The sequence below is a fragment of the Podarcis raffonei genome, chromosome 10 (assembly GCF_027172205.1).
Source record: "Podarcis raffonei isolate rPodRaf1 chromosome 10, rPodRaf1.pri, whole genome shotgun sequence".
NCBI classification, from domain to species: domain Eukaryota; kingdom Metazoa; phylum Chordata; class Lepidosauria; order Squamata; family Lacertidae; genus Podarcis; species Podarcis raffonei.
This window is the reverse complement of record NC_070611.1, coordinates 43,284,714-43,297,976: the sequence shown is the minus strand read 5'-3', so window position 1 is coordinate 43,297,976 and position 13,263 is coordinate 43,284,714. Positions and strand designations below refer to the sequence as shown.

General features: G+C 38.8%; 2 protein-coding genes across 8 annotated transcripts in view; both read right to left on the bottom strand.

Moving 5' to 3' along the window:
* Positions 1-13,263, bottom strand: part of CNOT4 (CCR4-NOT transcription complex subunit 4) — a 53,803-nt gene that overhangs the window by 1,643 nt on the left and 38,897 nt on the right. For 4 of the 7 annotated variants that reach the window (XM_053404572.1, XM_053404574.1, XM_053404575.1 and 1 more), the window contains one exon: positions 431-643. The exons of the other annotated variants lie outside the window; for them this stretch is intronic. In XM_053404572.1, coding sequence (XP_053260547.1) covers positions 431-643 — 213 coding nt within the window. The remainder of the gene's footprint in view (positions 1-430; positions 644-13,263) is intronic. 7 annotated transcript variants of the gene reach the window in all.
* LOC128421604 (solute carrier family 23 member 1-like) overlaps positions 1-13,263 on the bottom strand; it is a 76,727-nt gene that overhangs the window by 58,459 nt on the left and 5,005 nt on the right. The gene's annotated exons all lie outside the window — the stretch shown is intronic.

The window sequence follows — 13,263 nt, the reverse complement described above, 5'->3', positions numbered from 1 at the left end:
ACTCTACCTTTTTCCAAATCATGCTTTAGCCTTTAAAAGGGAAACACAAATAGCCTTATAAGAGAGCTTTATAAACAAGTGGAGTATGTTCCTTTTTAATGAAAGAGAGTCCAGTTAATGTATCAGTGCCTAAGGAATTTCATTGCACAGAACTGGCAAGCCATTAGATCACAGGGCAACCTACTCAAGTCTAAAGATGTATTGGGAAGACGCTGAACATGCAACGGATATTGGGATGGAGGAGGCTAATGCCTGGTTTCCCCCCCAAAAAGATGCTTGGACCTCTGGAAAGTTTGGTGGATGGAAGCTGGAAGAGACCACCGCATAGAGTTGCTTTTTCTTTCTTTCTTCCAAAAAAAGCATTGATTAATTTGTGCAAAATATGCACTTGGTAATTCTCAGTGGAGCTGAAGGAGCGAGAAATCGTTACCTGTGATGATTGCGGGGTCCATCCAGCTGCCAGGGCTGTCCCAATTCAGGCTGTCGGTGGTGGCAGTGTTGGATGTTGGTACACTGTGGTTGGCGTTGGAGGGGGAAGTAGCATTGGGCAGTCCACCAAAGTTGATGTTAATGTTCGGTAGAAGTGCCCTTAGCCCGTCCTGCCATTCCTTCATATTTAAACTCTCTACAGAACTGTTGTTGTCTGGGAGATTTATCAACAAAAAAAGAAAAAAGAAAATGAAAGATAGAAAATAAAAAGCTGAAGTTAGAAACAGATGCTGTTTTTAGTGAAAGATGGTGGTTCTCTAAGCATTTAACACTGATTCCCTATCAAGAGAATGGGGCAATGATGATAAATCAAGATGAAGCTTGAATGTTGGGCTGCCACAGTATGCACTATTGCTTATGCATATGATGGAGAAAAGTCCTTCCCCATGAAAATCAGGGTTGAAACCACAATGGTTAAAACACACTGATTTTCATTACTAGCAAGAAAAAACACAACATCTTCAGATGAAAGCTCCCATTGTCCAATGACAAGATCTCTTTAGATTTACCAAAGAAGTTCTAACAGCTTCCTACTGAAGAAGATGCAAGACAATGCTACAGAATCTGAACAGGGTTAGAGAATTGTGAAAACTTTATACATCACTTGTACTTTGTCAGAGGTAGGGAGAACCTGTTTTAGCACAGAGACTCTGAAGAAAAAGGAAATCCCTAAGTCTTTTCAGACGAATTCCAACCTGCTCTGCAGTTATGAACGACACACTAAAGAACCACACTCATATACAGGACTACTAGCTTCAGTCTTTCTAAGGGAAGAGAAATGACCAGTACTAAATCGTTACTCTACTAATATTAGAAATATTAGGAATATTTGTATGGCATTCTTTGAACTCCAGTCAAACACACAACTAAGACTTCAAGTCTTAGGGAATTCATAACCAGAAGATATGACTAGTTCACATTTACAAAGGACCAGGCAAAGTTTATGGAGAATAGGCCTATCAACAGTTGCTAGTTGTGATAACTAAATGGCACTTTGATGTCCGGTGGCAGTACCCCTCTGAGTATTAGATCCTGGAAGCATTAGATTCAGAGGTAACTAGGTAGACACTGTTAACAAAAGAATGTGTGACTACATGAATCCTAGGACACAGCAGCTTAATCCCATTATAAAATTATGTTTTAAAAAACTGTTGATTATACATCCAAGTTCTATAAATGGTTTAATCAACAAAAAAGTTAAGTTGGACATGACACGTGTATTTAGAAAAACAGAATGTTGAAATTTTTTTGCAAGGAGAAATATGATCATTTGATTTGTGAATTTCCATACAGAGCCTAAGGTGGTCATCTATTGTTCAACTACCACTAATTCCCAATTTATTTGAGCTTTCATGTTCTGCTGATCTCTGTAGGTATGTTATTTCAGTTCTATGTTTAAACACCTACAAGTGACTGAGATGGGTTTCATCTGCTGGTGAAACACGATGAAGCAACTTGTTGATTCCCCTTTGGCTTGAAGGCTCCAGCACCACCTCCCATGCTGTTCTGGAGGGTTCTCCAACCACATGGAGCAGGTGTTTTTTTTGTGTTTTTTTTGGAGGACACAAGCAGCTGAAGGGGAAGTAGGCAACTGAAAAGTCATCTCCTCCTCTTCCACCAGAGGAAATGTCTCGTGAGTGGGACTCTGCTAAGGTAGTGGGTCTTGCAGGCATTAGCCAAGTCTGGATCCAAACCAGAATTTGAAAATAAAATAAATGCTGCAACTGTTTTTCAGTTGCCATATTTGTTTGGATACTTAAAGTGACAAATCCTCATCTTTGGTAAAACAGATTTTGGGGAAAAATACAAAGTAAGGATTAAGTACTTGACAATACTTTCTAGAACTAGTGATCCAGAGTCACCTTTCTTCTCTTGTGAACAGCATTTGGACAGAGTATACAGCCTTTCTATAACTGATTGAACATCCTCAAGAATCATTAGACAGATTTCAATCTATATCTGTAAAAAGGTCCACTATTAAGAACATTTACCCAAGCTATGTCTGACAAGAAGACTGTCTATAGTCCTTTCTAGGGGGGGCGGTCTAACTATGTACCGATGAGCACACGCTCATGAAGGCCTTTCCAGATATACAGTTAAGAGCGGATCTGAAATGGGGGTCAAGAGAGAAATGGGAAAAGAGCAAACAAGCAAGAGGAGCAATGTTTATCACTCACCGCCCATTGAAGTTACAACTATTGCAGCCTTCAAATCACAAACCAAGGGTACATAACTGCCCTTCCTCAAGAAGCAAACTTTAAAAGCAAAACCTGAAGGGTGACGTGGGGTAGATGGATACCCTTTGTGAAAATGACCACAGTTTAGAGTCAAATCAATTGCAAAATAAGTGAAAATGGTCTGCCATAGGCAGAGGATTACTGCGTGGACAGTAATTTATTTAAATGGGGACAACATTTAACCAAGAAGTAACCCTGGAGGCTGTTCAAGTCATGGGAAAGAAGAAGTGGACTACCAAGCACTGAAAGGCAAACAGCACCCATCTCAGAGTGTGAAATAATTTGGGTTGCTCAATATTTGTTGTTAGTAAACCAATGAAAGCTATTTTAGCTTAGTATCAGTGTGTAAGAGTAAGCACAAAAATTGTAACCTCTCAGCTACCGCTGCAAAGGAACTGCTGCATGAAACAGGTGGTCTACACTGCTTATCACTTCAGGGCTAAACCCAAGCAGTAAGGTCGTCCTCAACTACTGACAAATACTTCTCAAATACTGACAAGTGCTCAAAGAAGCAGTCTCTAGGCTTTGAGAGATGCACTGTGCACTCAACTAGGTATCTGGTGTAGATATAATACTTCCAGTTTGCTATCTACCATTAACCAAATAAGGAGTGGGAAGGCAGGTTCTGTTTCCCCTCCTCCATCCTTTCCTTCTGGAGCATGAATTCCCTTTGTCCTTCCCCTGCTGACCTTAACCACATTAATTTAGCTTACTGAGAACCTTGGCTTCTTTGTTTTTACCGCAAGGGTTGGAGCATATGTGATAAATGACTTGTGAAAGCTCAGAAGCCAAATATAGTATTATGTATAATTTCTTTTTTCTACACCTCTTCACAAAGGAGCCCAGGGTGACAATATGGCTGCATAATATTTCTAGTGAGGTAGAGTGGGGGCTTGAGGGCTCCTCGCTGGTCCTGGCCTTTCCTCCATGGTTAGGAGCAGATAAATGATAGAAACAAAACAAGGTGAAAGGGAAATGCATAATAGAGGTTGTAGAATTCAGAAAGGGTTACCCTAGTTCAGCAACGTTTTTTCTTCTTAAGTATTTAAGACAGGCATCCCCAAACTCCCTGACCACTGGTCCTGTTACTGTAGCTAGGGATGATGGGAGTTGTAGTCCCAAAACAGCTGGGGGGCCGAGTTTGGAAATGCCTGATTTAAGAGTACATATAGCCCTGTGCTCAAATACTTGACTCTGGGACTGGCTAACTCAGGCACAGTCCTCCTTGAAACCTCAACTACACAAGAGATAGTGTTATCACAGCTTCCTTCCCACAAAGACCTACATGCAGTTGGAATACAGGTGTCAGTAGGATATTAAGGTGAGGGACTTCCACATATTGTTGGACTCGAACAGGCCAAGCAGTCAGGGATGGTGGGACTGTCTTCTCTTCTGTTAACCTGTTCTGTATAATACTAAGAAACTGTCATAAGGAAAGGCCATACTGCCTATATGGAATAGCTTTTGTTTATCAGCCAAGTTCAATATTGCAAAAGGCAAAAAAATACATAGTGAGGCTTTGGTATTATTCAAATATATTTTATTAACCTGCATTCTAAGTACTAAAGAACTAAAAAAATATTTAACTGGATTATCTTTGACTTTAAGCAATATTGTCCTTAAATATTAATTCTGCCCCCAGTGTTTGTTCTTCCCCTTCTCCTGAGGTAAGTAAAGAGAAAGAGGGTATTCAAATTTTAGTAAGAGGGGAGTTATATTCCTTTATAAACCAGAATGGAATCTGAGCCACAATGCAGAATAGGTGCTATTTAGGGCAGCTCAACTTTTAAACAGTATAAGTACTGTCAATGTTGTATTTACTCTTATGAAATGGGTGTGATGTGAGAAATGTGTAATCCACAAATGCATGATGTGATACTGCTTTGTCACTTTTGCAACTGCTAAGCAAAAATGTTTTTTCTAGCAGCATCTCTGTAATTTGTCACTTGTTCAGAAGTCACCTATGTTACAGAAATACCACATGAATTTCAGGCAGATGCGCATCACCAACTTTCAAAAAATGTATCTGCTATAAAGTGATGAATATAAGAAAAGGCAATGGGCTAGATAAAGGAATCCTTGCTAATATGATCGCAGAACAAGTTTACTAATAAAAAGTAGCTGTTGACACACAAAATGGCGGTGTTCTAACATCACAACAACATGGTTTATTGTGACATGAATGAGCCAGAAAAGTCTTGGAAAACATTTACCTTTAACTAGTCACAAATTCCTAATTCATCTGAACCAAGGAATACCGGTTTAACACAAACTATGGTCAGTTGCAAAACCACCCAGTTTCAAACCATGGGTTATGATGCTAGCTTATTTAAATTATAGTTACTTTAAATGAGAGAGACAGAGGATAAATACTTTAATGAATGAAATCCATTTTTGCATCAATGAAAACACAAAGAAATGAAAGACGGCATTTGTTTTGTTTCCTTGTAAATTAGGCTTAAGGAAGAAATGTACAATCTTGAAAATGAATATGAGTACCTGAACTTCAATAAGTGAAATCAAAACTTATTATTGAAATATTTTAAAACTAAATGCTTCCCGTGTTTTAACAAACTGTTCTTGATCAAGTAGTTAAGAAATTAAGCTGATGCAATTAATTAAATGAAGATTAGCAACAGTGGTTTTTATATTGTTATAAAATTGACATTCTTCGTCTGAAGTGTATGGGGCATATTTAACCAAGTCATTCTCAGAGTAGACTCACTGACATGGATATGACTAACTTAAGTCCACTGATTTCAGTGGGTCTGAGTATGACTTAATCTGATACCATCCTATTTTTAGAATACTTAAATTTCCTTTGACTAATTGTATCTTTAATAAATATAATTCAAACATAATCTGCACCAATATATTAATATTTCAATATTAATTATCATGTAGCCTCACCTTGTTCATGTTTTCTCATTAGTGTATGTTCAATAAGGCTTACTCCAAGTGAGCAGAAGAATCATTACTGAAAGTTAATTATTTTCTCAGTGGTCACCCCCTAAACCTGCACATTAAATGGAAATTCTGCTCTTTACCCCCAAGAAATAAATAAATAGGGCAAACAACCCACTTTTTATTTGAATACAGTAGAAGATGCTAAGCGGTATGGCAACATGCAATTCAAGCAATTTTACTTGGAAAGCTTCCCTGTTCGTTCCTCAGCTGTGGTGAATAAAAGGAGAAATAAAAACCTCCTTCTCACAAAGATCCAAATTCTGTGAATTTCCAAGAACTATGGCAGAAATTTATAGGGGAAAGCTAAATATTGCAAAAGAGCATTTTCAACTATAGTCTCAGTTTTCACATGATCAAAATATTAGTCAAAGCATCTTTTAAAGAAATGTATGCTCCTCATGAGGCTGACAGCAGCTTGGAACTGGCACAAAATCCCAATCCTGAAGCATTAATCCAAATACACTGATCTTCAACTGGTGTGTTGGGAGACACCAGTAAGTTGTGGACTGATCCGAGGTAGGTTGCAACAGAAGCACAACCATCATGCAAATATATGGTAAAAAATTAAGTAATGGATGCCAAAATGCATGTTTGAATTAAAAGTAGATCCTGGGTTTGAAAGGGTTGAGGATAGCTGATCTAAGATACTAGACTCATATTTATCTCACAGGTAGCAATTCTCTGCTTTTCCACCACTAGATGGAGATGAAAACCCAGACATGAGGTGATACATTATGACATACCAAAATCCAGCAGACTGGAGAAGTCTAGTTCAAATAAATTCAAACACAGATTCATAGGAGAATGGACTTTAGTAAACCCTTCTCTAGCACACATTCAGGACTTCTGAATACACGACAAACTATCAAACTCTCTCTGATAGTTTCGATAGTTCGAAGCTCTTCACTTTCAGATGCTTTATACCAAAGCCAGATGGTGGGACACAGTAATCCTGCAACATCTAAGACTTAATTCTAAGAAACAGCAAATTAGGTGGCTAATCTGTGTCTCAACTGTACATTTCAAACAGCAGATATAAGCTTGCTGAAACAACTGCTCCTCCATGCAAAAAAAGTCCCTGCACACAAAACTAGGCGCCAGAGAGATGGGCTCTAAGTCAGTCTTCTCCCCGAAAGGCTAGTTTCCTATGCATATGAATTTTCCATGGGGGAATCTTACCTCCCCGCCCCACCTCTCCCCCACCCCCATCATGCACAATCAGAGGTAATGAAGGACAGACACAGGTTTATCACAATCCATCACCAACATTTATACTCCATCCAAAGCCAGCTAAACGTATGAAGGGGACCTAGGGGAAGTGGCTATAGTGTTCCCTGCAATGGCCATACCCTTGATGGACTTATTGACAGGGATGTCCAGAGTTGCAGCAGAGGCATCAACAGCAGTGGTGGCTCAGAGAGGAGAACCAGGTATGCAGTGTGAAGCTGTTATTGTGCATTTCTCTACGACCCCAATGTAGTATTGCTCCAGAGAGCTGCTATATGGGACACAAAACAGACAGCTCATTTGTTCTTCTAGACTGCTAGGCACTCCACCAGAGCAAGCAAATCTTTAAAGGGTCCCTATACAGCCCAGGTGGGCCATTTAAGCATTCCTCTCCCTCCATTCCGCTCAGTGGTGAGAGGAATTATGAACAACTGCAGTAAGTCAGGAAGCTGTCTGTTTAATCCCTTCCCAAAGTCCCTGACATAGCATCACTGGGAATCAACACAGTATTCAGGGGCACGGGAAAGCAATTAAACTGGCTCCTTTGCTGCAACTGCTCAGAGCTCCGTAGCACTGAAAAGCAAAGGATGAGTGGAATTATGAGTCTGCTTAGTTAAGAACTTTTCCTTGCTGCTTGGTGCAGATAGAAGTAGAGCGACTGCAGAGAGCACTGAAGTCTATTTTAATTCCTCACCCATTTTCCTGTTATGGCATTATTCTCAAGCAATACTACTTTGAGAGCGCTGACAGTTTATAGCCATTGCTCCAGCTCCTCAGCAGTGCAGAATGGCAAAACGGAATAATTTTGCCCAGTCCAGAGCAGCAGTGGACTCAGCAGGGGCCCTTTGGGCTCCAGCATCTGACTGACCACACCATGTGCTGATGCCAGGTCCAACCTTCTATAAAATTTTCAAGGCACTTAACCATCTCATCTGCTATCTGAAGTCTGTAATTCATCTGCACAGTGTAATGCCAGAGGGAATATAGAAGTCTTTTTTAAAAATAAAATGAAAAAAATTATGCTAAAGGGGCTGTGATCTTGTGGTCTACTTGTAGTAAGTTAGAATGTATGAACCGCTCAATAAGCCTTAGCAGATATATTTTAAGATTCAGCTGTGAAGTATTCTTCCAAATTAAAATGATTATCGTCACCACTTAAAGCATCTATTTTTATCTTGTGAATCACCCTGAGGTCCTTTGATGAAAGATGGTATATAAATCTAATAAATAATAATAAAATATAATAAAATAAAAATAACCCTAGTTAATAAAAATAACACTAGTTAGCAATGCCTTATTCAAACTGACTTCTGTAAAAATGAAAAATATAGGAGTACACCTGTCTGGCACACAGTGAAAAGACCGAAAGGGTTCTGGTTCATTCACACTCCCTATGCATACTACCTTTGATGGCTCTAGATTCACCACATAAACTGGCCAGCTGCCAATTTCTGCAGAGGCTAAAATTTTCATTTCACACTCATGGCCAGCGTTATGCTTTGTTCCACACTTCTTGACAATGCACATGTAACTTTTCCAGTTGTTAACCATAGTCAATTGGTATGAATAGGGTAAGAGATCACGCTCTCCTTTGTCTCCTACCTTCTGGAGGATGACTGAGCCCCACCTTTTATTGCTGCTGAGTAAGTATTCCTGCAAAGAGGGGAATGCAGCTCATGATAAGTGATTCTAGGAACAGTTATTTTGTTTAGCCATGGTTAAACCATCAGGAACATCATGTGTCCATAGGCTCCTACTCTCGACTAGTTTTCTCCTCTAGAGCTTAAGTTCTACTGAATTTTACAATGCTTGCTCTGTGCACTGAGTAGTTTCAGTTAAAAACATTCCAGAAACAATTACATTTCAAACACTCTTCCACCCAATGATCCTGGGGTTGGATGGTGTTTAACACCTGATGTCTTCACCCTACAGACCAGGGCTGACTATTCCGCCAAGAACATACCATTATTAAACATACCAAGAACACATCATACCATTAAATATGGTACATACCATACTGTACATGGAAACTCCTTTGATAATAAGCAGGTTTTGCATGGCCAGTTATTTTGTAGGACTAAGACTATGAACCAATGAACGGGAAGTGACTGGTCCAAAGGAAAGGAAAATCTAGTATGAGGCCCTGTATTCTGCCATGCCCAGGGAGAGCCAGGGGCCGTAATATAGGACTTGCTTTGCATGCAGAAGGTTCAATCCCCAACATCTCAAGGAACTCAGACTGCAGAGCTGAGAAAACACTGCCCTGGAGAGATGCTGCTGCTAATACTGAATGAGATAAACCAGCAGTATAGAGCAAAGTGGTATGCTCACACAGAGAAAAGGGTTTAATACTCAGCAGGTTCTGGTTTTTGCATCTGGGAGAGCTTTAAAGTTTTTTTTCTGGAATAACTGAATAATTTAAAAATATTTCCCTTCAATATTACTATTTCAATGACAACTAATGCATCAACATAGGAAAAACGGACAAGGCACCAGCAGTCCAGCACTGGCGGTTTGTGCAATCTTTTCAAACAAAACAAAACAATCTTTACAAACAAAACAAAAAATGTATCTTAGCAATATAAATCCCCTCAGCAGATATGCAGACAAAGGAGACTTTTAATATAAAGTACATTTGTACTAAATTCTGAAAGCTGCTCCACAAGTTACATTGTAGAAAACACAACACTTGTTTTCTACTGCTATGTACGTGTAGCAAGCAGCCATCACCATTTTTGGATAGCTATTCTGCATTTCATGGCTCTCTTTTTGAAGTGTTTTGCCCTTCAATTCTCATGGTAAATGTAGACATTTAATTCTGGGACCTGTTCCCAGGTAGTCTCTGAGCTTTATATTTGGTAAGAACTTCATTAGATAACAAAAGCATTTTGACATCTAAAATGATAAAAAAGACAATTCAATTCTGTAAGTTACTCTACAGTGTAACATAGCTAAACAGTCCAATACTGCTTACCTGTGTCCCCTTTCACTTTAAACTAGGATGAATAAAACACAACATGATGCTGACTTACAGGAAGATATCCCAATAGGTAAGAGCATCACAATAAAAGCTTACATGGCTCCAGAACCAAACTCCTCCATGGTAGTATAGCAACCTGGATGTACTAACATAAGCAGACCTTTGAAATGGGGTTTGAGTTTAGTTTAGCAAAAGTGTAAAGTACATGCTCTATATGTAGAAAGCCCCAAATCTGATATTCTAGCTCTCTACTTCAGAATTTGTCAGGCAGCTGGATAGTGGGACACTCTTCTCCAGCACCCTACAGAGCAGATCTACAACCTAGGCGCCCCTTAGAAGTAACCTGACCAAAGCTGAATTCAGATGTACACTTCTCTTTCAGTGAATGATGCGCAAAATACTGTTAATTCTCTTAGACTCACATTTCAGCCTCATTTTGAGTAAGATTACCAAATAAGGAAATCCTCCTTACTATATATTTCTCTATGAAACCGAGTCACACACCTGAAACCCAGGAAAATCCCCTAAAAACCCCTAAGAATCGTCAAGACAAAATAAAGATGCCATTTCATATTCATATAGAAAGGGTCTTCACTTCTGAGCTTGAGCCAGCAATCATGCCATTGTAATTTTCCTTTGTTAGACTATCTCCTTATAAATCTTAATATCAGCAATGTTGACATCTAATAATATTGAAGTAGCTATGAACTGTCAACTCATATGGAATTTGGTTTTTATACAGCATAAGCAGCAGCAATTAACAAGGTCTGAAAAGATATGCCGGGAAAAGGGCTAAGGCCTAGTATGCAGATATCTTTATATACACATACTTTCCTGGGATTGGGCAGTCTGTCCAAAACGCAACTGTGGCCCATCAACTGCCCATCTCTAGTTTAGGATTTAGTTATACTGAAGTTCAAATGAGTAATCTGAGATACCGCTGTATATGTACAAGACTTGGAAACTATACAGGTTGCTTAATATAAAAAAGCAGCTTAGAGAACAGGAAAAGCAAAGCATCTCACTTAAAAAACCCAAATGCACTGGAGCAGAAATAAATATTTTCTCATACCACAGTTTAGTTGCATCATCACAGTTACTCTGTAAACCAATGAACATACCCCTAAATATGTCATTCTGATTTTATGTTGCATTTTACATTTATTACGATTCAAACTGAAGAGTTTCAGAAAAAATGAAGAGTTTCGGGGGGTGGAATTACATTCCCTGCAAATTCTAAATTAAGGTTGTGATCCAAGTCAAATATGGCCAGGATACACACACACACACACACACACACACTCTCTCTCTCTCTCTCCAACCACATATGTTGTGTGTTACAAATGCTGTTAGAGCATTTAAACTTTAAGTGTGTTTAGAAACAAGTTACGTGCTTTGGCATGAGAGCAACTGAAATGGGACTTTGGAGAAACGCTGAAGAGATCTTACAAATATATCCAAACTTTGTGGAAATGGTTTTTAAGTAAAGGAAGGGGAGTACTTGAAAGGGAAACTTAGAAAGTAAGTCAATTGTGCGTGCAGCTCTGGATCATGACCGAAGCCTTCAGGGACTTGTAAATAAAGTGGCCTAAACTCTACTGTGTGCTTAGTAACAATTATTAAGCCATTATGTAGAGCAGCAGACCACTGCGCTCTGTTAGCAAAGATTGGAATCCAGATTCCGCTTTTCATAAGGTCAGATAAACAGAACATGGACTATAAAGAGTAGAACACAGAATTTAGCTTTTGCTTTTTTCGCTATTGGGAAGTAATCAATTCCCATTTTTAGACCTGACATTTGATAGAAATATAGCAGAGTAAAATGAGTGATCTCTCCGTTAACATCTCTATGTGCTGGTAACTAGATTTACTAGCTAGTTCTATTCTAAAGTTCTGCTGTAATATCTTAATTTTTAAGCACTGCTCTTGATCTGCAATGCCCCCAAAGTTACAGCACCTTCTTGACAGGTACTGCCACATTCATAAGATATGGACACATATATTCGAGCAAATAAATCAACATCTGTGGGAGGAATCAGGAAAGTCATGAGAATAAAAGATCCTCACTGACTGCCCTCTTGTGGGCTAGCTATCTGTTTGAGCATAGTAATTTCCCTAACAGCAATAATTAAATTAAATGTTTGCTAAGTATACTGGCAATGGAGAAATGGTAGAAACAGACAAGAGCGAGCCTGACAAGGTATCAACACAAAAGGTCATAAAATGAACAGGTATGACAGTGATGATCCTCATGAACTATCATACTAAAGATAAAACTATGTGCCTAGGTAAGCCCTCTTCTTGTTCAGCTCAGAATTTTAATGCTTTAATTTTACTTAGATTCTTTGAACACAATAATCAGATTTTCACTTTTATTTTAGTTTGGCAGAAATGATGATAATGAGAAGATACAGAAAAACGGGAAATAAAATATATTTCTGTAAGAACTTGGGCCTCATCTTCACCCGAGTTCTTTCCTTCTCCCTACCTACTTCGTCCCTCAATGGAAATGAAATCAAGAAAGCCTGCTGGAGTATCTAATATTTGCAATAAATTCAGATCCTAAGCATATGTTAAAGATGCAAAAGCAAACCATGGCAATGTGAATCACCTTGAAGTCTTTGAATAGAATAATCTTGTGTTAACTTGACAGGAAATGAACTAATTAACAGAGATTAATAGTCTAATGTAAAATGAATGCAAGGTCCAGTGCATATACTTTACTGGACAATACATGACAGACCCAGCTCACCTTTGGAGGTCCAAACGATATGCCAGCATCCCCTCTATTACTAGAGGTCATGACTTACAATGACATTGTGGCTATAACCTGCTGCAATGTCTTCTGCAAACATCCAACCCTGCACATATGTAGCTTACACTGAGGTTGGAACATGACCACCAGGCTATTAACAGATGTTAACTAGGAAGGCTTCCAGTCAAGTGTCAAAACTCAGAAAAGAAGCTTGAAAAATATGAACCAGAAAAACAAAATGACTCTAGTGGACATTGCTGAGTTTCAGTCACTGGAAACCAAGTTCATTTCTAATCTGTTAATAGGCAAGCTATTCCACTGAAGGTCCCTGAAGTGTAGTAAAGCAAGCTCACAATAACATAAGAGTTACACATTGAGACCAAATACATGGGCCAGCTGCTTTGACATCTAAAAAGTGATCAACACATTCCCATCTTGTCCTTTGGTGTTGTATCATTCGGATTGTAAGCCTGTGGGCAGCAAATGCCTTGCTTTTTACTCTGGGAGCTTTTACGGCTGAAGAGCGGGGTACAAATGTGTTATACATATGAATATTTAAAAAAACAGATAGAACTATAAAACACTATGTTTTATATATATATACATAA